This window comes from Prionailurus viverrinus, chromosome B1 (genome assembly GCF_022837055.1).
Source record: "Prionailurus viverrinus isolate Anna chromosome B1, UM_Priviv_1.0, whole genome shotgun sequence".
In the NCBI taxonomy this organism is placed as follows: domain Eukaryota; kingdom Metazoa; phylum Chordata; class Mammalia; order Carnivora; family Felidae; genus Prionailurus; species Prionailurus viverrinus.
The window spans coordinates 172391474-172416260 of record NC_062564.1 but is presented as its reverse complement, the minus strand read 5'-3'; the positions used below and the strand labels follow the sequence as shown (position 1 = coordinate 172416260).

The following is a 24787-nucleotide window of genomic DNA, read 5'->3' as shown; positions in this document are numbered from 1 at the left end:
ATTATCTGAAATTACATTATGTATTCATTTCTATAATCATTTTTTATTATCTCTCTGCCTTAATGAAATATAAGCTCCATGAAAGAAAGGCTTTCCCTCCTAAAACAGAGTCTGGTAAACTTGTCAACATTCATTATTTGAGAAGTGAAATATCCCTGCTTGCAGAGATAATAAACCCCAACGAAACATGTTCCAACACTCTGTCACTTCAACAAATCCTTCTTAAGGTCTCCCTGAATGAAGCCTCTCTTATTGCAACAGAAGTCCATATCCTTTCCTTGAATCCCAGAGTGATGGGCAGTGGTTGACCAAGAAACCAGTTCAATAATTCTTTAGGACCACAGACTTTTGAAGGTAAAATGGAGCCTTAAAAAAAATCAAAAAACAAAAAACTTATAACCTACTCTAGCTTTTTTGTTTTGAAGGTAAGGAGACAGGGTCAGAGGGGTTGGCTGGCTTCTCCAGGCTCACACAGAGAGCGTGAACATCAGCAAACACCAGATCACTTAAAGGATGCACAGGGCGTGCCTTATCCGTTTCCATCATCTCAGGACCCAGCACGGTGCCAGGCCCGTGGAATGAGCCCAGCAGAAGTATGCCTGAGTACCGACTGCCCTTAATCCTGCCATCAGGGCTCATTCAACAGAACTATACTTCCGCTCATGGTGTCTCAACTATAATTTCCTGTCTGAGAATCATTTCCAGTTACTTGTGTCGTATGTCACAATTTCCTATCCTCTCTCGTTTTAAAATGCAGTTTGAGGGGCACCTGGCTGGCTCACTTGGTGGAGCATGCAACTCTTGATCTCGGGGTTGTGAGCTTGAGCCCCACGTTGGGTGTAGAGATTACTTAAAAATAAAATCTATAATAAACAAATAAATAAGATGCCATGTGACAACATACCAAGCACAACAGTGTGTCTGGGGATGGTTTGATTCTAACAGAATTCAAATAGCCCAGCACGGAAAATACCTAAGAAAAAATGGGCTATGCAAGGCAATCATGGGGGGAAAAAAAAAAAAAGACAGAAAGCAGGCAGTGTATCTGGCCACAGGTGCCATGACGGTAGTGTAAAGCAAGGGCCCTCTCTGGTTCCCATTTGTTTTCCTGTAGCACCTACCAGTGTGCCTGTCATATAGTCAAGGCCCATTTGTTGGGAGGGAAAAGAGAAAAAAATGACACTGTAGACTGAGTTCATTATCGGTCTACAATGGCTCTGTAATAACAAATGAATTTACTTTATAAAACATCTCACACTTGCATGGTGCCTTTTGTTCTCAGCACTTTACCTCTGTCTTCTCACTGAGTCCTCCCGAGACAGACACCTCACCTGGAAGGAAGATAGTACAACTCTGAAAACCGAGTACTTTTCAGAAGTCATTTAGCAACCAAACCTAGGCTCCCCAGACTCTAATGAGACTCTACAGACTTCCTTTCTTCCAATGCGTCCGAGTATCCACACGCTTTGCTGAAGAAACAGTGATGTGTTTGATCACATGATGTTGCCCCCGACCAGACCCAGCTGGCAGAATTAAGCAAGGTAGAGTACGTGCAACACATTACCTTTCTAAAATCTGAAATATTCTTGATGCCAAAACCACATCTAACCCAGTGCGTTTCAGGCAAGGATGGTTCAGACTTACACTAATGACGAGAAGTGAGCTGTCCATAGCCACATAGGTAGGCAGTGGCAAAGTCGGATTCCAACCCAGGCAGTCCCTGGCTTGCGGCCACCATATCACCCTGTCTCTAATCTGTGATGTGAGCGTGAGCTGAAAAGTAATTATTACCTCAACTATTTCCTGATATGGCTCCAGGAAACAGGTTTTGGTGAGGCAAATGGCCAAAGTGAGCTGGTGACGTCACCCATGAAGTCTGACTTGGACTAGCAAAGACCCCATCTAATGAGGGCTCGGGGACAGACAGTAACCAGAGCACAATGGACATCTTAGGAAGCCATGGCCACATTCAGGAAGAGAGCATTGAAAACTTCTGGCCATCAAAACTTTCACCTCTTTGGGAATGCAAGCTAATGCAGCCACTCTGGAGAACAGTATGGAGGTTCCTCAAAAAACTAAAAACAGAGCTACCCTACGACCCAGCAATTGCACTACTAGGCATTTATCCATGGGATACAGATGTGCTATTTCGAAGGGACACATGCACCCCCATGTTTATAGCAGCACTATCAACAACAGCTAACGTATGGAAAGAGCCCAAATGTCCATCGATGGATGAATGGATAAAGAAGATGTGGTATATATATATATATATATATATATATATATATACACACACACACACACGCACACACATATATATATGTATACATATATACATACATATATACATATATACATATATATGTATATATGTCTATATATGTCTATATATATGCATGTATGTCTATACACACACACACACACACACAATGGAGTATTACTCGGCAATCAAAAAGAATGAAATCTTGCCATTTGCAACGACGTGGATGGAGCTGGAGGGTATTATGCTATGTGAAATTAGTCAGAGAAAGACAAAAATCATATGACTTCACTCATATGAGGACTTCAAGAGACAAAACAGATGAACATAAGGGAAGGGAAACAGAAATAATATAAAAACAGGGAGGGGTACAAAAAAAGAGACTCTTAAATATGGAGAACAAACTAAGGGTTACAGGAGGGGTTGTGGGAGGGAGGATGGGCTAAATGGGTAAGGGGCACTAAGGAATCCACTCCTGAAATCATGGTTGCACTATCTGCTAACCGATTTGGATGTAAATTTTTTTAAAAATAAAAAATTAAATTAAAAAACAAATTTCACCTCTCTAAAAGCCTCCCCAAGAGCTTCTGAGAAATGCTGAGGTAGACCTGGAGTGATTTTCCCACAATTCTTTTATAAAATTACCCTGTGCAGTGGGATGGGAGAGCTGTGGGTGGGGTGCGAGCAGGACAGTGTGTAAGTAGACAGGGTGTGTGTGTTTGTGCAGGCACGGACACATACACTCATTGCAAACTGACTTTATCCTGAAGTCCGCAACATGAAACAAGTATAAATTGTGTTTTGGCTTTTATTCCTCCCTGCAAAACTCATTATTTATGGATATAAAAGATGCTACTTAATTTGGGCCAGCGGTATTCTTACTTCAACGAGTACTTGAGGTAAACTCCAGTCTTCAGAGCTCAGTTCAAATACTACTTCTTCAGGGGAGCCTTCCCCAACACGCCCAACTGGATTATTCTCCCCACCACCCAATTCACTTACTTGGTGTAAGCTTTCCCTTGTAGCCCTCATCGTGATCCGTACATAAATACTGGTGGGTTTATATGTTCACTGTCTGGCTGTCCCCCACCAGACTGTGATCTCCATGAGGGCAGGACCCTTGCCTGTGTGCTCACTTACGTATCCCTAGCATGCAGCACGGCACCTGACACATCCTTGTAGCTCAATAAATATTTGCTGAATGAATGAATGAGTCTTGAATTTCACAACAGAAAACTAGGAATTGGCCAGCACCTCCCCAGCAGACATACGCAAGGCCTTCTCTCACCTGTGCATTGTGAATGCCTTATTGCCTGGGCAAATCTATTTGGCAATTCATCATACGCTGCCCTGTGACATGTTCTCTCTCTGGGTTTGAGCTGTTACCTCTCTTTTTTATTCTTATTGAACTTTTAAACTGTTTAAAAGGTTACACTGAAGCTCCAAAGTGCAGGAGAGAGTCAAGTAAGACTATCTAAAGCGAACATTGGAGACTTTATCTAACAAAACTTTTTTTAATGTTTTTATTTTTGAGACAGAGAAAGAGAGTGAGAGAGAGAGACCAAACAGGGGAGGGACAGAGAGAGCAGGAGAGAGAGAATCCCAAGCAGGTTCCATGCTGTCAGCACAGAGCCCGATGCAGGGTTTGAATCCACGAACTGTGAGATCATGACCTGAGCTGAAATTGAGTCGGACACTTAACCGACTGAGCCACCCAGGTGCCCCTAAAAAAACTTTTTTAATGAGTCAAGAGTGCCCAGGAAGAAAGACTGAGTTGTTTAAATATAAAATAGAGATTCTAACTTTGCTCATGCGAGTGACCGACACAAGGGCAGAGAAAATCTTAGCTCAGCAAAGTTCTTTTTAGTTTCGTGAAATATCCCCTCTGCCATCCTTCAGGTCCCACCCAAATTGGGAAGGCTCTTGGTGGCGCAAAAGTTGGATTTTTGTTGTTTTGCTAAGTCAGCCCTTCATTACTGGGTAGAAAGAACACTTGTTCCTGATTTCTCAATTCCTCATTCCTGCTAGCAGCACAAATGAAATAGATAACTCAGTGTTCCTTCAGCTGACCCTTGAACGATGTGGGGGTTAGAGGTGCTGACCCCCTACACAGTCAAAAATCCACGTATAACTTTTAACTCCTGAAACTCACGGATACCATAAACAGTCAATTAGCACATATTTTGTATGTTATATACGTTATAGACTGTACTCTTACAATAAAGAAGGCTAGAGAGACGATGTTAAGATGATCGTAAGGAAAAGAAGATATATTTACAGTTCTGCACTGTGTTATGGTAAAACTTAATGTACAAGCGGGTCCCTGCAGTTCAAACCTGTGTTGTTCCAGAGTCAACTGTCTTTTAAGCATATTTTTTACTTTTAATGTTTACTTTTTTCTGGTCAAATTTATGATAGATGTTAGGTGGATTAGCAAGTGGGTCTGTGAATCATTCACCCATAGCCAGGCACTCACTTTCAGGCAGTAAGTACCTTGTTCTCATTTCCTACCCCCGACTCTCCTAGAAGCACAACAGTTAAGAACCAGACCAGTCAGCTGAAACGATGCTGTCAAAACATAGCCAACCACTCGGAATTTTCAGAGTTGCCAGCAATTTCCTACCATGGCCAGGGTCACTGACAGTGAAAAGTTTCACCAACATCCCCTGCAGAATCTGAATCGCCTCCATGCAAAGTGCAGAATTCCCCCCCTTTAAAATGTGTCAAGCGGTAAGGTCAGACTTGAAAATGAAAGGGCATGGAAATTCTGCACTGTGGCGGTCTCCACATTCCCAGGGCACAGGTGTTCCAGCAGAGGCATGAGATTTTGCATGGCCCAGCACTTTCTTCCCACCCTCGGATGACCCACAGAGCTCAAAGCGTTCTTGCTGGGTTGAATTTTTAAATCGGATAGGAGCTTACAATTCCTCGAGTAGAATGACATGCGCCCTGCCTCTTCCTGCTCCCAGTGCAGCCTGGGGGTGGCCCCATCGCCACCCCCACCCCCAGCCACGCATCTCAAGTCTGAATACATTCTGTGCATTGTATTGATCTATGTCCTCTCTGCTGACCACCATAACAAATCAAAAGTTGACACAGTTTCCTTTTCTCTCATTATTTGCCATATTTTTAACACCTAGTGCTGGACGCTGCATTAAAAGAGACCATGTGTCTGGTTTTAACCCTCTCAACAACCAAGCGAGGTAGGAACTGTGAGGCCTAATTTCAGTGAAGGAAACTGAGGCTCAGAGAGAGTATTTTGTTTAAAAAAGGCTTCCCAGGGGTAGGGTGAGCCTTAAAGCTTGGTCATTCTGGCATTATTTCATTGTCTTAAAATGAGAGATCCACTAGGAGATCAGAAATCTCTGTCTTGCATCCATTCATTCATCCATCTAGTCAGTAACACTTACTAGAGGTCCACAGTGCATGACCTACTCAATAACTTGAAACCTGTTTCTTCCACTCTACCACACAGCAAATTTTACATTTTAACATCTCTCAAATAGCCAGTGTGTACATTTACTCCCTTTAAAAGCTATTATTAGGGTGCCTGGGTGGCGCAGTCAGTTAAGTGTCCAACTCTTGACCTCGACTCAGGTCATGATCTCACAGTCTGTAAGTTCAAGCCCCACATTAGGCTCTGTGCTGACAGCGTGAGGCCTACTTGGGATTCTGTCTCTCCTTCTCTCTGCCCTTCCCCAGCTTGTGCCCTCTCTCTCTCTCAAAATAAATAAATTAAAAAAAATTTTTTTAAGCTATTATTAAATCAATTTCATGTTTTACAATCTGTACAATCAGATTACAATGCAGGGAGCAAGCCCCCTGAGAGACAATCTTCAAAATCTACCAGGTTTAAAGACATGCAAAGTCTTTAAAGACATGGTCTGCCTGGCTCCACAGCTGTAAGATTAACATAATTAAAGAAAAATTGTGGCAATCAGAGGGAGGAGTGGTCCTCCTTTGGAAGCCCAGAAAAAGCTGGACAGGTAAAAGTTGACAGGGCTTACTGGCACACAGATCAGGAGAGGAACTTCTAAAGTCACTGGACTTTAGAAGGTCCCCAGTCCCAATGATAACATCAGCCAACTGTGAAACAGACTGAGGTTGCACCACATCAAGGAGGTGGGTGCCATTAAATTTTAGATCCCTCTCCTCCAGCTCTAATTCCATGCTCTTCTGACATGATCTGCCTCTCCTTGTACATCTCAGGTTGAGAGAGAACATATTCATTTCCCAAAAGTAACTTTATTTTCATTACGCTGGGAGAACTTCTCATCCCCATGGTAGCGCCCTCTCCTGAAAGGTGGGGGACCTGCCACAGTGTTTCTCAAGCTTGCCCGTCACAGGAAGAACTTGTCCAAATCAGATTCCTGGGGTTGCTTTGGACTTCCCGCATCTGCCCCACCAAAGGAAGGGTCTGGAAGTCGCTCATTTTTAACCACTGTTCGAGGAATTCTACTCACTGGGCAAGTTTGTTGACCACAGTTCTTTGGCAATTTATTTAGCCTATTGTGAGCATGGGCCCAATAAGAGGCAATATATTCAATGCAATGTGATATACTGGGGATTCAGAGTTTTAAAAAATGTCTTGAGAAATAATAGTACAACAGCTTTTATTATAACCAATGTCCCTTTTTCTTCATTCCTTTGCCCCAAATCCTACCAGATATAGTCCCAGAAGCTTACATCCCGTCCCAATGAAACCCCACATGACATAATACTCAGATCAGCTAATGTCAGGTAGCCCAAGCTAATGGTAATGTTCTGAATGCTACCATGACTCTTAGACCATGGCTTTAAGCAAATGAACTCTCAATATTTTCAACAGCTGGGATGGCCCTTTCCAGGCCAGAGCGTACAGAAGTTTTCATGTGCGCAATACGGTGTTCCTTACAATATGGTGATTAACATATACACAGACATATAAATCACCCACAAAACACCTCCTTTCTACTTATGACTACTCCCTAGAAACTAACACTGGTTTCACTGATATGTTTTTTCCATATGGAATAGTATTGGCTCAACATACAGGACTGCTCAGAAGTGATATTATTTATAGACAAGACAACATCAATGAAGAATTCACTGCAAGGGGTGTGAGTCATATTTGGTGGGTGTGAATGTCCAAATGCCATATTCCAAAGAAGGTGAAGTTCAATGTTAAGGTAGCATAAGCAGGTAGTTTAAAATTATCCAGTGAATGGGTCCATGTGTTATATTAGACTGACATTCTTTAGCCCTTTCTAAAATCAAAAGTACATTTTAATGTGACTGCTGACTTCTGAGCTGTTGTTCACCACTCAATGAGGCTGACTCCAAATAACTCCATTTGCTTCATAAACATTTAAGCATTCACAAGCATTTAAAGCTTCATACGCTTTTAAACAACGACTGCTCTGATGATCTGTGGTACTTTCCTCTTCTTTGGCTTTTTTTTTTCTTTTCATGACTGACTGGCTATAACAGCTATAAAATTCCGCCTCAACTTTGTGGCTTGCTGTAATTATTCTGCAGGATCTCCAGAGGCCAAATTCTTAGAATTATGCCATCTTAAACCAGTGAAATACCTCCGATATCTACTAGTTGATCTAGATAGGAAAACTGAGATTTAGGCAGGCGACTTGCCCAAAGTCACATGGCCAGTCAATGCTCTGATGGGCACAGAACTGAGGCCTCACCCACTGCATGTACGATGGGACTCAGAGAAGATGGTGTCCAGCAGGCAGAACCCCAGGTGGACTTGCCCACGTGCTAACCTTCCACGTGGTCCACTCTTTGGACTTGCTTAATCCCGAAAGGTAATAAACACGCCTCCCAGTGTGGCTTTGTTAACCAAGGCTACTTGGGTTTTTTTTCTTTCCTTCTTAAAAAAATTTATTAAGTTTTTATTTTAATTCCGGTATAGTTAGCACACGGTGTTATATTAGTTTCAGGTGTACAACACGATGCTTCAACAATTCCATACACCGCCTACTGCTCATCACAAGTGCCCTCCTTAATCCCCATCATCTATTTCACCCATCCCACCACCACCTCCCCTCTGGTAACCATCAGAATGGTCTCTGTAGTTAAGAGTCTGTTTCTTGGTTTGCCTCTCTCTCTCTTTTTTCTTTTGTCCATTTGTTTTGTGTCTTAAATTCCACATATGAGTGAAATCACATGGTATTGGTCTTTCTCTGACAGACATGCATTGCGTAACATTATCCTCTCTAGCCCGCCCCGAGGCTACTTCTTGAAGTTAAAACAAAAGAGGGATGGCATTGCAGGGGCACGTCCCCTACGCACATCCTCCAGGAGGGCACATTCACAATTGGAACTACCTGACATATTTGGACGCTATAAAAAATACAAGGTATGGAGGTCGCTCCCTTCTACGGACCACAGCAAGGCAGTTACAAGTGACCATCTGACCGAGCTCGAGCCAATGGATGGAGAGGAAATGATGCACACCATGGTGCCCGGCCCTCAAATCTACCACACCCTCTCTTCTAGGCTACTTCCGCATCTGGCTGACTGGGCAGTGCCCAGGCAACTCTGGACATCACATGTTGGAAAACACAAAGCCACTCTCAGTCTGAATCTTCAACTGAGTTCATGGCGGTGAGCCACCCTGGTAACCTGCACACATACCACGACTGCAAGAAATGTATTTCTATTGAGTGAGCCACCGACGTTCGGGGTCTATATGCTACTGCTATTTAGACTATCCTAACGAGTATACAGGGAACCTCTGAAGATTGGAAACAGTGTGGCTTTAAAGGAGGAGGAATAAACAGCACAGGTAATACGTCTATGAGTTTACCATCAACCTCAAAACAACAGGAAGGAATCAACAGCACCTGGGGAAGAGTAAAGTATACCATACTTAGTTTCCTTCTAGAATACAAGAAAAATCTCTCTCTTGCTTTTTAGAAAAGTTTGCTCATAAGTTGCTTTTTGAAACACAGAATGCCCGTTCCAAAGAAAGAATGTTAGGAATGATGTTCAAAAGCCCTACTAAAAAATCTTTTTTGCCCAAGTGCAACGGAAAGTATTCTAAAAGTAACACCCGGCTTGTGGGCCTCTGAGGTCTGAGGATCCTCAGCAGGCAGAGGATGCTTGGGAAGGGGCAGAAGAGCCTCTAAGCAAGGGCCCCAGGGGCCGAATGCCTAGAAGAAGGACCCCAGCACGGGTGGCTTGGGTAGGTCGGGCACTGGGAGTGAGACTGGGCAGGGGCTGGAAACCCTTCCTCTAGAAACCTGTCTTCCATTTGTCCACAGAGGCAACATTCCTCATTCTGTACTTTGTCAAAGGGGGCAATGGATTGAGCTAAGCCTCCACAGTGCTTCTGATGTGATACCAAATGGCAGTTTCATTAATGAGCTGTGAAGTTATTTTCTCATTCATCCTGAGCGGCCTCTGTGATGGTAAGCAGTGCTCAGCATGATACTTGATCTACACGGTAGTGTGGTTCAGAGCAGGAGTACCTCAAGGGCACTGACACACATCTACCAGCCAGCTTGGTGCTGGAGCAGGCCCCTCGATGCCCCTGCTAGAGTAGGAATTAACCTTTTACTTGCTGGCTTATGGGCAGGTCCAGAGGGGCCGGGGGGGTGGTGGGGAGTCGCACAACAGGCTTGGAAAAGTAGCCATCCAAGAAGAGGCGCAGAGAGGGGCTCCTGGGTGGCTCTGTCGGTTAAGCGTCCGACTTCAGCTCAGGTCATGATCTCACGGTTTGAGATCTTTGAAAGGTTAAGTACCTAGCCCAAGTTCACAAAACTAGAGGATGCCCGGTCAAGACTTCAGGCCAGTTCAGTGACACATCACATCCTGCTGTCTTAAGCACTGTCCTCTATTGTCTCAGACTCCAAGACTGTAAAAGCATAGCAAGCATGCTTGTTGGGTAACACATAAAATTGTGAATAGCACAGCAAAGACATCTGAAGAAAGGATTGCAATCCAGTGTCTGACAAAATCAAAGAAATGCAGGCTAGCCTAACAGAATTAAGATAAAGTCAGAGATTTGGGTTGTCTAACATGACTCAGTATGGGGCAAGATGAGAGAGGTACGAAAATAAAAGCCAATGCTAGAGAATCAAGAGGCCACAAGTCTAACATCGTAATATCAATTATAAACTTATCATGCTTTATACATAAGGCAATCTAAAATGGTTATTTATATATTAAACCATACCTTAACACTGACTTCTGTTCCAATCTCAAAGAATAGTTCTAAAGTCCCCCAATGAATAAAATACCCAAAAATACCAACACCATTTTTTTAAGTGCTATCTCTACCTTATTCTTGGATGAGAATATGTAGCATTATAAGATGTCATTCTGAATCAATGCATAAATTTAACATGTTCCCCTTTAATGAGATAATAATGGAGTGTTTTTTTTAAGGAGGGAAGGTTTGGAACTAACTTGACAGGTTGATCCTAAGGTTCATAATCAGGAAAATTCTGACAGAAGGACAAATAGTACTATCAGATAGTGGAACACAGTATAAAGCCTTAATAAGTGAACAGTGTGATCAAGGAGGAACATAACTAATATGCTACACCTCAAACTATTTCTACAACTACGGTTTCAAATATAAGATCCAGCATCCAATCAAAAAGAAACAGGTGCATCAAGACAACATGAGTGAGAACCCACAGAAAATACCGGAAACAAAACTGAACTCACACAGACTCCAGCTATGGAAGTTATCAGAACATCAACTATGCCTGTTTTACAAAATGCAGTTATCCTCAAAGGATTAATGCTTGAGACTGACAACTGCCTTCGTAGCATCCACAATGGAAGCCAGAAAACAGCAGAATGTCAGTGCACTGGAAAACAAACCAAAACTATAAACTGAGAATGCTATTTTCATTGAAAACACCTTTCAAAAATGAGTAATGACATGTTCAGTCAAATAGAGTCTGTTGCAAGTAGACGGCCACTAAAGGATGCCAAAATGAAAAGCCAGAGAACGCAGGTTAGAATGAAGAGCAAAGAAAAACAGCAAATTTAAATAAACACTGTTTATATCAAACAATCATAATGTCTTCGGGGTTTCAATATTAAAAAAATATTTAAGAAATTTTAAATGCTATAAAGAGTAGCATAAAGTCAGAGAGGGGGTAATGGACTTACAGGCAGTCTAGTCATAAATAGGGTAAATGCAGGGTGCCTGGGTGGCTCAGTTGGTTAAGTGTCCAACTTCGGCTCAGGTCAGGATCTCATGGTTTGTGAGTTCGAGCCCCACATCTGCTGTCAGCACAGAGCCTGCTTCAGATCCTCTGTCCCCCTCTCTCTCTGCCCCACCTCCTCTGCTCTCTCTCTCTCAAAAATAAGCAGACATTTAGAATAAATAGATAAAAACAGAATTGTAAATCAATAGAGGGATAAATGGAATGATAAAATAGAGACCTCTATGGAAAAATCAAATACTGGCACATAAGTAGTCAGAGTAATAGAATGGAACAGGTAATCCAGAAATATATCCAAGAACACATGGAAAATTAGGAGACCGTGGAAGAGGAATATCATGGCAGTAGAGCCAGGGAATATCCAGGGACATCTTGGTATTCATTTAGAAAAAACAAAGTTGAATATCCACCTCCTATCTCATACCAGGAAAAATGTCAAATGGATCAAATATATAAATGTGAAACATTAAACCACAAAAGTTCTATGAGAAAACATGGGAAGATTCTTTCATAACCTTGAAATGAGAAAGATCTTTCTACTATGACTCATAAACCAAAGGCCATAAGAAAAGATTGATATATTCAACTACACACAAAAAATCTTTAAGCCACAAGCAAAATCAAAAGCTAAAGGAAAATATCCAAAATTTATATCACAAGGGGCTCATTTTGGTAATATATAAAGTGCTTATACAAATCAATGAAAAAATGATCAACATAGGTGCCTGGGTGGCTCAGGTCACCATCTCATGGTTCGTGAAATTGAGCCCTGCATGAGGCTCTCGCAAAATAAATAAACAGTTTTTTAAAGTGCTCAATACAGCAATAGAAAAATGGGCATAGGAAATGATCAGTTGACAAAGTACAAATAATCTTTACTTTCGGAAAATATGCAAATTGAAAATACAATGAAATATTTCTCACTATCAGACTGGCAAAAATCCAAAAGTCTGAGACCAACATATTAACGTAATATATTGGAAGGCTGTGGGGAAACTGGTACTTTCATACATTTCCAATACGAGTATATCTTGGTACAACCCCTATGGAGGACACTTATTCATATTATATTATGTATCTGTTAATTACTGTATTATACATCCATTTATCTATTACAGTTACTATTGCATACGCTCATTTATCTAGCAATTCCACTTTAGAGAATTTATCCTACAGATATATTTTATCCTTATGCAATGACATGTGTACATGATAATTTATTTCAGCACCATTTTTAATAGCAAAAAACTGGAAAACAACCAAATGTCCATCAACAGGGGACTAGTTAAATAAATTATGGTAAACCCATCTAATGGAATACTATGTGGCTCTTTCTTTTTTTTAATGTCAGTGTGGAAGTCCTGGATGTACTGAGAGGGAGAGATCTCCAAAATGTATTGCTAAGTGAAGAAGAACAAGTTCAAAACAATTCTCCTAATAGTCTACTTTTTGTGGGAAAAGGGAGAGGGGAACAGAAGCTATAAATATACTTACTTGCATAGAATAAAGAAATTCCTGAAGAAACTAAGAACGGCTGATATCCATACCTAGTTTATTTGGATAAAACAATTTAATAGTGAAAAAGTTCTGTCTTCATCATTATGCATTCTGTGTCAGTTTAATTCTCCTACGAAACTCCTTGTTCATTCATTTAAAAGTACAATATATTAGGGGCGCCTGGGTGGCGCAGTCGGTTAAGCGTCCGACTTCAGCCAGGTCACGATCTCGCGGTCCGGGAGTTCAAGCCCCGCGTCAGGCTCTGGGCTGATGGCTCAGAGCCTGGAGCCTGTTTCCGATTCTGTGTCTCCCTCTCTCTGCCCCTCCCCCATTCATGCTCTGTCTTTCTCTGTCCCCAAAATAAATAAATGTTGAAAAAAAAAAAAAAGTACAATATATTAAAATTCACCACAAAATTGTGGAAGTGTTTTCTATCCCTAGTGAGAACCGAACAGGAGAAAAGTTAATGTGATACGCATGTAATACAAGCATTTTTTAAAGATGTGTAATTCCAAAGACATTATCTGCATTATCTCTGGGTTGTGGCTTTACACATGATTTTTATTCTCTCCTTTTGTGTTTTTCTCCTCTAGTGGCCTGTGTTATTTTTATAAGAGATTAAATTTTGTTCTAATAAAACACACATCATGAAGACGAAATTGTCTTCAATGGGGAAGAAAAGGAAGAAACTTTGAATTTGAGGGTAAGCAAAAACTGGAACAGTTTACTAATAAAGATAACTGAAATTTCCATTTCTGTAAAACTTTATAAATAGTATTAGACATCTTTGGTTTAATGTTTTATTTATTTTTGAGAGAGAGAGAGAGAGAGACAGAGTGCGAGCAGGGGAAAGGCAGAGAGAGAGGAAACACAGAATCTGAAGCAGGCTCCAGGCTCTGAGCTGTCAGCACAGAGCCTGATGCAGGGCTCGAACCCACAGACCACGGGATCATGACCTGAGCTGAAGTGGGACACTTAACCGACTAAACCATCCCGGCACCCCAAGACATCTTTGGTTTAAATATTCATTTTTTAAAGGCCAAAAGGTGGATCAGATGATCTTTTGCCACAGACGTATTACAGCAACTGGAGAACAGTGTTCGGCATATTTGTTCATTTAAGTAGTTAGAAAGAAAGGACCTGACTGGACAGGTGGAAGAGTCTAGGCTGTGCAAACGGTCTTTAGTTTTACAGCCTCTCTGTGGGTGTTCTGGGTCATTAGACTTGAGATTTAAATTTTTTTTCTCATTTTATTTATTTTAGAGAGAGAGAGAGAGCGCATGCACGCATGTGCATGTGTGAGTAGGGGAGGGTCGGGGCAGGGGTGGGGGGGAAGGGAGAAGGGGGAGAGAATCTCAAGCAGGCTCCACACTCAATGCAGAGCCAGACGAGGGGCTTGATCCCATGACCCTGGGATCATGACCTAAGCTGAAATCCCAAGTCGGACACTCAACTGACCGAGTTACCCAGGCGCCCCAGGACTTTCAAGATTTTAAATTTTCCCCAAGAAGGTAAGGAGCTCCTTTTAAAAATTTTTACACAGATTATACTTTCATTATTTCAGAAGCCACCTGAGCAAAGCTGGCACCATGAAAGGAAACAAGCTTTCCAGTAAGAAGATCAAATTTAATTACGGTTTTGCTAAGAAGACTTTTATTTGCTTGATTCCAGTGAACCTCAGAGGATACCCTTCTGAGACAAATGAAGAAGCTGAGGCAAGGAAGAATTTCCGCCGATTCTAAAAAATCTTAACAAAATGACTTCTTCCAGACTATTAGACCAACTTGTGTTCTATAGGTATGTTTTAGAATTCCAGAAGTCATCACATGATCGTGACCGATAGGACCAAGAAGAGTGAGGCAGCTATCAAAATATTAGGAGGGGCAGGAGCACCTGGGTGGCTCAGTCAATTAAGTGTCTGACTTCGGCTCAGGTCGTATCTGGCAGTTCATGAGTTCGAGCTCCACAGAGGGCTCTGTGCCGACAGCTCAGAGCCTGGATTCTGCTTCAGATTCTGTCTCTCTCTCTCTACCCCTCCCCCACTCACACTCTGTCTCTGTCTCTCTCAAAAATAAAAATAAACAGGGGCAAAACTGGGGGGAAAGAACAAAAAATGAAAAGACAGTTTACAAAGATAATCAGGTGGTTCCTTTCCTAATACGTGGGAGCTATTATGAACCTTGGAGCAAAATGATTCTCGGCTGGCGCCACTGTGCCCCCCACCCCCACGCCAGAGGTTATCTGACGAAGCCTGAAGACATCTTTGGTGGCGTCTAGTGGGTAGAGGCCAGGGACGCTGCTAAACATCCTACAACGCACAGGACAACATCCCACAATAATCCAAAATATCAATTGTGCCAAGGGTTGAGAAACCCTAACCTGGGGGCAGGCTACTGGCCTCACACAACCGCTCAACAAACAATATCATTCACAAAGGGAATATTATTACCATAGCTACCTATAAGGAAGTATCAGCTGAGTGGCTATCTACAAAGAAATCTCACCAAATTACCCGGCTTTGAAATTTGAGTTATAGCTTTGTCCTTAATCCCCCTTGGGCCACTTTGATCCGGGCCTACTGTGCGCCAAGGGTGACCAACCCCTGCGGGTTTGCCGGGGACTGTCCTGGTTTTAGCCCTCAGAAGACAAGTGAAGCTACCCTGTTGGCCAAGGGCACAGTGCCTTTTTGGCCATTTGGAATTTTTCTCTTTTGAGGAGAAAAGGCTGGTTTCTTCTTGGTTTCCTCTGCGCCTTTTCTCACACATAACAAGCTTCCATGGCCTGGATCCAGGAAGGAAAGAAAGGGTGTGACCTCTCCGATGCTCTGTGTGCCTGGCGGCTGCCTCTTGGCAAACAAGCCCCAGTGGGAAGGAGAGAGCTTCTCGGAGTCTGTGGTTGTCAATAGTTCATCTCATTTTACCCCCACCCAGGTCAGTGGTCCAGGCTCTCCTCTGAATAGGAGTCTTAGGGAAACACTCTTATCCCGGAGGCCCACAGAGCTTGCTAAGAGGCAGGGTATGCAATCAGCACTGGTGGGGCCACCTTTCCTCAACTCCTCCTGGGGTGAACAGCAGGCAATGGAATGAATTCCTTTCTCCTTATCTTTCCTAGAGCATGCTCTCATCAGCCTCTTACTTACAAATGTGAAACATTTTAACTACTGTCCTCTGATGTCCTCTCTGATCAACGGACATAATATATATGAAGGCTTTTCACAAACTGTAAAATACAAAATAAATGTAACATATCAACGTCACAATGAGAAATCATATGTGTTTGAGGTTAGCAATTGCTGGTTGTTTCCCTTTCTTGCTAAACCTTTATAATTATCACGTGGCAGGCACTGCTATAAGCACTGTGTGTGTTATCATCTTACATAACATTCATAATCCTACGAAGTACCATTATGATGATGCCCATTTTACAGATGAAGAAACTGAGGTTGGATGGTATTAAATGACTTTCCCAGGATCACAGAGCTGGTGGCACTGAGAGATCAGATTCAGACAGGCTGGCTCCAAAGTTCACGCTGGATGCTACTTGTCACTCAAGCCATTCCAGGAAACAGAAGGGAGTTGCTCAAATAAAGGGCTTTCCCCCTCCCACAACGAATCGTTAACTTTCAGCCCACTCCAAGCATTTGATGGCCCGAAGGTCACATGCTGGAGTAGAAACCCTAAGTGAGTCACTCATGAACACATGACTGTGTTCTTAGTTCCTTCTGGGTTCGCTTCCTGAAATAGCCTTCCTCGAGTGCTGAGCCAACAAATGGATTGGGACCAGTTTCAGTTCTGGGAAAAAAGGCTAAATGCCATGTAGCCAATCACTGCGACCAAACTCCAGCTCTCTGCGTGCTAGTGACCTCCATCTCACACTGGCCACAGGGACTTCCTCAAACCGGGAAACGCCTACTCACAAGGGTCCTTGGCCAACAGCAGGTTTGCACATTAACCACCTTTGCCATCAGCTTCAGAAAGACCACACAGTTAAGAGTTACATGAAGACAGTTCTGGAAACAGCTCAGGTGTCAGTCCAAACAAACGCAGACGGTATTAATAGGCACCTGGTCAGCTTCCATGAAAAAATAAAGATGTTCCTCTCGACCATTTATTCTCTCTTTCTGCGTCCCAATTTTTTTTTTTTTTTAAATTTTTTTTTTCAATGTTTATTTATTTTTGGGACAGAGAGAGACAGAGCATGAACGGGGGAGGGGCAGAGAGAGAGGGAGACACAGAATCGGAAACAGGCTCCAGGCTCTGAGCCATCAGCCCAGAGCCCGACGCGGGGCTCGAATTCACGGACCGCGAGATCGTGACCTGGCTGAAGTCGGACGCTTAACCGACTACGCCACCCAGGCGCCCCATGCGTCCCAATTTTTTAAAAAAAAATCCTGTGTTCCCTTCCCTGGTCCTCTCTATGGTGTTTCACGCTTTAAAAAAAAAAGATGTATGGGATAACCTGATAGTTACAAAGAGACAGGAATGCAGCCAAACAAGAAACCAAAAGCCCCAGATCTCTGCCTTATCACAGACACCTTCAAACTTGGGGAGGGGAGGTGGGGGGGGACAGTTTTCTCCTACTTCAGCACAAATCTTATCATCAGAGGTAGGGCCACTGTGTTATTACCTGGTAAAGAAACCAACACACACACACACACTAATTCTCTCCCTGATCAATAAATGATAGCTGTTCAACAAATGATCTCCCTGATGCCATTTTCTACTTTTATTCATTTTCAGTTTCCTCAGCTTTTTCTTTCTATACCCTTACCTCGTGTCAGAGCTTACTTACATTTCATCGTTCTTACATCTGAGAGCTTACCTTTGTTGGCCTTTTCTAGAATTTTCTCTTTCACCTTAACTTCTCGAGTTATCATATTATTTAGACTATATCAAGAGAACAAGAGACTGACTTCTCTGTGCTTCAGTTCCTCCATCCGGAAACAGCGCTGGAACAGTACTCGCTGTGAGGATTGATGAAGGTAACGTTCATAAAGTACTTGGCACAATGCCTGGTACACAGTAGGCCCTCAAAACACAATCGCCGCAATCAATGAACAAAAACCCTCGATTAAACAAAATCTACTCGTTCAGATTGTCTACGTTGGTAAAGTTCTGTTTAAAACATAGAAGTAATTATAAAAACTAAGCTCTGACTTCAGGAAGAACTCAGGAATTCACTGGGCCCACTCTGAGGAGGCCTTTCAGATCAGAGTACTTCACCACACATGTGTGTAGAGCCACATTAACAGGAAGCTCTGGGGAAAACCTCTGAAGCAATTTTCCCTGGGGATCCTTCTTTGCTGCCATATTCTCCAATGGTCTTGGAGTTAACTGTATTGGGAAAGTGGATGTTAGGGCAATTATTGACGAGCAGAAATACGGAGCATTTTCTCCCATACTGACCATTACAGAAAATCTTATGCAAATTCAATGTTTTCTTTTTTTTGAAACCAGAAATACTTTCAGAGCACTAGCAAATTCTAATTCTAATTCAAACTCTAATACACCAAATATCACAGGCCTCTCTCTACTATGAAATCTTTCTCCAACTAAATTTAGTTAGTGAAATCAAATAATTCCATCTTAAGGATATTTTCAAAATGTGTTTACTTCCACTTAAAAAAAAAAATCTTGTCACAGCAACTTCCCACTCCGGAGGCAAGGGAAACAAAAGGAAAAATGAACTACTGGGACCTCATCAAGATAAAAAGCTTCTGCACAAAAAAAGAAACAATCAGCAAAACTAAAAGGCAACCAATGGAATGGGAGAAGATATTTGCAAGTGACATATCAGATAAAGGGTTAGTACCCAAAATCTATAAAGAATTTATCAAACTCAACACCCAAAAAACAAATAACCCAGTAAAGAAATGGGCAAAAGACATGCATAGACACTTCTCCAAAGAAGACATGCAGATGGCCAACAGACACATGAAAAAATGCTCAACATCACTCATCATCAGGGAAATACAAATCAAAACCACAATGAGATACCATCTCACATCAGTCAGAATGGTTAAAATTAACTCAGGCAACAACAGATGTTGGCGAGGACGTGGAGAAGGGATCTCTTTTGCACTGCGGGTGGGAATGCAAACTGGAGCAACTACTCTGGAAAACAGTATGGAGTTTCCTCAAAAAACCAAAAACAGAACTACCCTACGACCCAGCAATTGTACTACTAGGCATTTATCCACGGGATACAGGTGTGCTGTTTCAAAGGGGCACATGCACCCCCATGTTTATAGCAGCACTATTGACAACAAAGTATGGAAAGAGCCCAAATGTCCATCGACAGATGAATGGATAAAGAAGATGTGGTATATATATATATACAATGGAGTATTACTCGGCAATCAAAAAGAATGAAATCTTGCCATTTGCAACTACGTGGATGGAACTAGATGGTATTATGCTAAGTAAAATTAGTCAGAGAAAGACAGATATCATATGACTTCACTCATATGTGGTATTTAAGATACAAAACAGATGAACATGAGGCTTGAAGGAAAGCAAAAATAATATAAAAACAGGGAAGGGGACAAAACATAAGAGACTTAATTAAATACAGAAAACAAACTGAGATTTGCTGGAGGGGTTGTGGGTGGGGGATGGGCTAAATGGCCAAGGGGCATTAAGGAAGACACTTGCTGGGATGAGCACTGGGTGTTATACATAGGGGATGAATCACTGGAATCTATTCCTGAAATCATTATTGCACTATATGCTAACTAACTTAGATGTAAATGAAAAAATAAATAAATTTAATTTAAAAAATAATAATAAAATAAAATAAAATAAAATAAAATAAAATAAAATAAAATAAAATAAATCTTAGGATCCAGGTCACTTATCTGTGTGCCTGAATCCTTTTCTCTTCCTCATTTTCCTTCTTTAATTGTCTAATACAATCTCTTAGTTATTGAAGATAGTTAAACAGTGTAACATGTGAAATAGTTCCTCATCTGAAAGAGTTCCTCAGAACACTGCAGATTAACCTTTTGGATACCAAATGAGGAACCTCAGGCACATGGTGGGGGCCCTATGACCACAAGCAGAGTGACAGTTGATCTCCAGTTGGATGGAGAAGGGTCTTGAAATCATGGCAGCCAACATCCCCCAGTGAGTCACCAATTGGGGGCTGCATTCACTGGCATTCCCTGATGGTGTCAGCTGCCATCGCTTGCCTTTTCCACATATTTCTCTCATCTTTCTCTGTAGTGGCTTACTTCCCATGGCACAGCCTAGCAGAATGACTCATGACCACCCTCAGTCCTCTCCTCCCAGTTGACCAGCTCCACAGTCCCATGCTTTTTCCACTTCAAATGACAACCCCAACAGCCCAACTCTGAGGCTGTCTATCCATGCATGCAGCAAGAACCTGGCCCTTAGCTTCCTGATCTGACCTTTCTTGCCGATGACTTTAAGTCCATCTCAAATACAAAACTGCATTAATTATACCAACCCCATGAGACTGTTGATGTCATGTCAAATAGCCCAGTGCCTGATACACAGTAGGAGCTCAAAAGGGGCAGCAGCTATTATTTTTTCTTATATTTTGAGACTCGTGATCTACATTATAAGCTCTCAACAAATGGCAAAGGACAGATTATGTTAGAACTTCACTTTGCCTTTTTAACGCAAATTAAGTAACTTTTTTTTAAATTTTGCTTCCAAAATATATTCCTTGGCAGGACAACATAGCATCACCATTGCTTTAGTCATATTATCAGCCCAGAACAGAGTAAGCTGAGATAAAGAAAGTGCTCTGGAAGATTGACCAATTGTCCCTTTCCCTACTTTTTCTGCCTGAGAAAGCAAATGTAGTCTTAGGACTGTGGCCATAAATGATGCACTAAAACAGGCAAACCAACACACAAAAATGATCACATAGCATTGATGCCCACCAGGCACTGGGGTACTATGAAAATGCTACTATGGATGATTCGGTTTTTGCTTGTCATTCCTAAGATTTACCCAAAATATTCTGGTTTCAGAATGTACTCACTTAGCAAGTTTTCATATATCATTCAATTACACTCAAAGTTCACACATATTGAGGAATAATCCCTTATCACATCACCCTAGGTTCTTAAAAGGAGTTGTAAGCATGTTCTCTGTTTTCCAATACTTTTCTCTCACTGGCATCATTGGAAGTGTATAAAATAATTAAGGAGCAGAACGAAACAGTGTTTGATTAAGTGACAAAGTAAATGGCAGGAACATTACATGATTTTTTGTTTTTGCCCCTCCACATGTACTCGGCACCCTTTTCCAACACCATTTTGTGTCCCCAGAGGCTGATCCATGTGGACCAGAGCCCCTTACCCTCTGCTACCCCGCTGAATTAAGCCAATGGAGGCATAGGCAGAAGATGAGAGCCTGGGAATAGAGCAAGGTATTCATTCTCTCCCTTCTGGGTGACGAAAGGGTGGCTACAGCTCTTTACCACGGCTCCTGACAGGGCCTCCTTCATTTAACTATTTTCCTTGGGTTCTTGGCAGTACTTTACAATCTCTTGTTGGTTTCCCTAAGCCCTGATAATCCCTTTATTAATTTCTCCTCAATTATCCCGTTGAGTGTACATCTGTTTCCTACTGGGAATCTGACTCGGGTCGCTGTCTCCCCTTCCTCCCACAAAAGACGAAATCACTCTAGAAACTGGAGTGTGTTTCAAAGCAACTTATTGGAAATGGCGGCCCCCCTGGGGGGCAATGGGGTGAAGGGGGAACACCTTAATTTAGGGATGTTCTGCCAAGATTTCAAGCTCTTGGAACGAATACCTAATAAGCACCTGCTATGTGGAAGCACAGTGCTAGGTGTCGGGAACAGCGGAAACCAAGAGCTTACATACTATCAGGAAGAGACGACTACATCTAAGTAATCAAATATTATCACTTCAGGCAGCGGAAGTGGTGTGAAGTCAAGAGAGCAGGGCAATGGATGGAGATGAACAGGGAGGAGTCTGAGAAGATGAGTCTGAGATATCAGCCCTGAGAGTCGAATGAAGAAAAGGAGGGGGACTAGTGGAGATCTGAGGAAAGAACATTCTAGGCACAAACAAGTGCGAATGTCCCGCAAAAGGAACAATTGCATTTGTTTGTTTGTTTTGTTTGTAAGCCCAGGAACAGGAGTCTGTAGCTGGAGTCTGGTGATGGAGACAGGGAGCCGAGGCAGCCAAAATGGGGGAAGTGGCCAGGGATCCCATAGCAAAGGGCTCATGGGCCATGGTAGGGAGTTTGGGTTTTATTCTAAATACAAGAAGATGCCACTAGAGAGTGTTGAGCTTTGCAGAGGGATATTTGGGGAGATGAAGAATTAGAAAGCATCACATAGAGGTGGTTTGGTTCTGTCCTGGAGGAAGACTTCTCCCTGGTTGGTACAATCTGCTTGTGAGAGGATAAGGATGGGGTCAGCGAGATTAAGTTGTCCCCTGTCAGAAGAGAGCCCACAACCCTGACAGCAAGTTTTTATTTATTCATTTTGAGAGGAGAGAGAGAGAGAACACGTGGGCAGGGGAGGGACAGAGAGAGGGGGGAGAGAGAATCCCAAGCAGGCTCCCCACTGCCAGCACAGAGCCCGCACATGGCTCGAACTCACGAACCGTGAGATCATGACCTGAACCGAAACCAAGAGCTGGATGCTTAACCGACTGAGCCACCCGGGCGCTCCCGAAAGAAAGTGCTTTAAAAGATAACCCTGAAGGCATGCTGAGTGTGTGTGCGGGTGGGGAGGGTTGCTGGTGGCATCAGTGGTAACGGTCTGGTCTCGCAAGAAGGAAAAGCACAAGAGGAAGCAGCAGCAGCTGCACCGGAGCCCTGGGCCCAGCCTCCCTCCCCAGCCCTGCTTTGCAGAGCAACTGCCCTCACTATACCCCACACGGACCTCATTCTTTATCCCCCAGGCCTGCTTCCCTCCCCCTGTGCCCACCTTAGCAAGTGGGTTGCCATCCCCCAAGCCACCGTGCAGGAATTCCAGCTGGCATCAGATTGCTATTCCCTCCCTGCCTTCTCCACGCAGTCAGTCACCAAAGCTTCTGAGCCCGCTCCCCACTCCCAGACATGGTCTTTTTTTTTTCTTTTTTTTAGAGAAACTAATTAGTCAATATTTAAAAAAAAAATTTTTGTTTTTAACATTTATTTATTTTTGAGACAGACAGAGAGAGAGAGCACGAACAGGGGACGGTCAGAGAAAGAGGGAGACACAGAATCTGAAACAGGCTCCAGGCTCTGAGCTGTCAGCACAGAGCCCGACGCAGGGCTCGAACTCATGGACCGCGAGATCATGACCTGAGCCGAAGTCGGACGCTTAACTGACTGAGCCACCCAGGCGCCCCTAGTTAATATTTTTAAACTGAGAGACAGTTGACATAGAACATTCTATTAGTTTAAGGTGTACAGCACAGTGATTTGATATTTGCATATATTACAAAACGATCACCACCGTAAGTCTGGTTAACTTCCGCCACCACCGCAGCATTACCCTGACTTTGCAGATCTGGACCCTCCTCTCCACCCCGAAGTCAACCTCTTGGCACTGGGTCTTCACTCGGACTCTCAGAGTAGCTTCCTGACAGGATTCCACCCCTGACTCCAGTCCCGCTTGCTGAGGTGATCTTTCCAAAACTGGGATCGCGGTTGTGTCATACTTAACACCAACTAGTTAGCAAAGCACAGCAAGTCCTCCGGGACCAGGTCTCCGTGCCTTCTCCAGGCTGATGTCTCAAGCTCATCCTTCTGTGCGGTGACCCGACTATTCCTTCTAAGCTACTGACATCTCCAGAACATACTGTTCTGGCTGCAGGCTGTTTCGTGTGTCTATCCCAGGCCCTCTGCCTGATTCTTCTCCAACCTGAGGCCCTACTCTCGATATCTGCTCACTTACTGACAAATCGTATGTCACTTCAGTCTTTCCTAATCATCACCCTGGTAGCACCCATCTCATTACTGCCCCTGTGCACACAAGAAGCCTCTCTGTCGACTTCTATCAAGGTGCCTGTGACATTTGTTACCCTGATTTATAAACTCTCTCCCTGACTATTTAGTAAGTGCCTTGAAGGCAGGAGCCTTTGTATTCCCAGCACCTACCAGAGAACTTGGCACACAGTAAGTGCTCAATACATACTCTTTAATAAAACCTTAGTAGAGATGCACAGTGTGCCAAGTACCGAATACACAAAGAGAAGAGAAGCTTCAGGATCAAAGGCTGATAGGGGGCAAAGAACAAAAAAGGAGAAAAGAACAAGGTAAGGTCAAGAATGAGCACAAGGAGGGGCGCCTGGGTGGCGCAGCCGGTTAAGCGTCCGACTTCAGCCAGGTCACGATCTCGCGGTCCGTGAGTTCGAGCCCCACGTCGGGCTCTGGGCTGATGGCTGGGAGCCTGGAGCCTGTTTCCAATTCTGTGTCTCCCTCTCTCTCTGCCCCTCCCCTGTTCATGCTCTGTCTCTCTCTGTCCCAAAAATAAATAAACGTTGAAAAAAAAATTTAAAAAAAAAAAAAAAAGAATGAGCACAAGGAAAGCAGGTAGAGCAAGTAATTTTCACAAAACACTGCTTGCAAGTGAACAGCAGGTGTGACACAGCCTTCCAGGCCCCAACAGCAAGATGGCAGGTAGGGTTCTTTGAGGACAATGGTGGCTACTTTATAAGGACAATAGTAACAACAACAACAACCATAACAGAACTTCATAATCAACGAGACTTAATCAAAAACTGAACACATCTCATGTGTCCGGCACTTTGCATGGGTTATATCTTTTAATCCTCATAACAATGCTATCATGTAGGGGCCATTATTGTCTCATTTTATAGATAAGGAAACCAAGGTTTAGCATTAAAATACTAG

The 24787-nt window shown here is 42.9% G+C and overlaps 1 protein-coding gene across 7 annotated transcripts in view; it reads right to left on the bottom strand.

The window, feature by feature from the left end:
- Positions 1 to 24787, bottom strand: part of RBM47 (RNA binding motif protein 47) — a 161977-nt gene that overhangs the window by 99343 nt on the left and 37847 nt on the right. For 3 of the 7 annotated variants that reach the window (XM_047856069.1, XM_047856072.1, XM_047856065.1), the window contains one exon: positions 1291 to 1331. The exons of the other annotated variants lie outside the window; for them this stretch is intronic. Coding sequence is in view for 1 of the 3 variants with exons in the window: in XM_047856065.1 (XP_047712021.1) it covers positions 1291 to 1331 (41 nt within the window). In the remaining 2 variants the exon portion in view is untranslated. The remainder of the gene's footprint in view (positions 1 to 1290; positions 1332 to 24787) is intronic. 7 annotated transcript variants of the gene reach the window in all.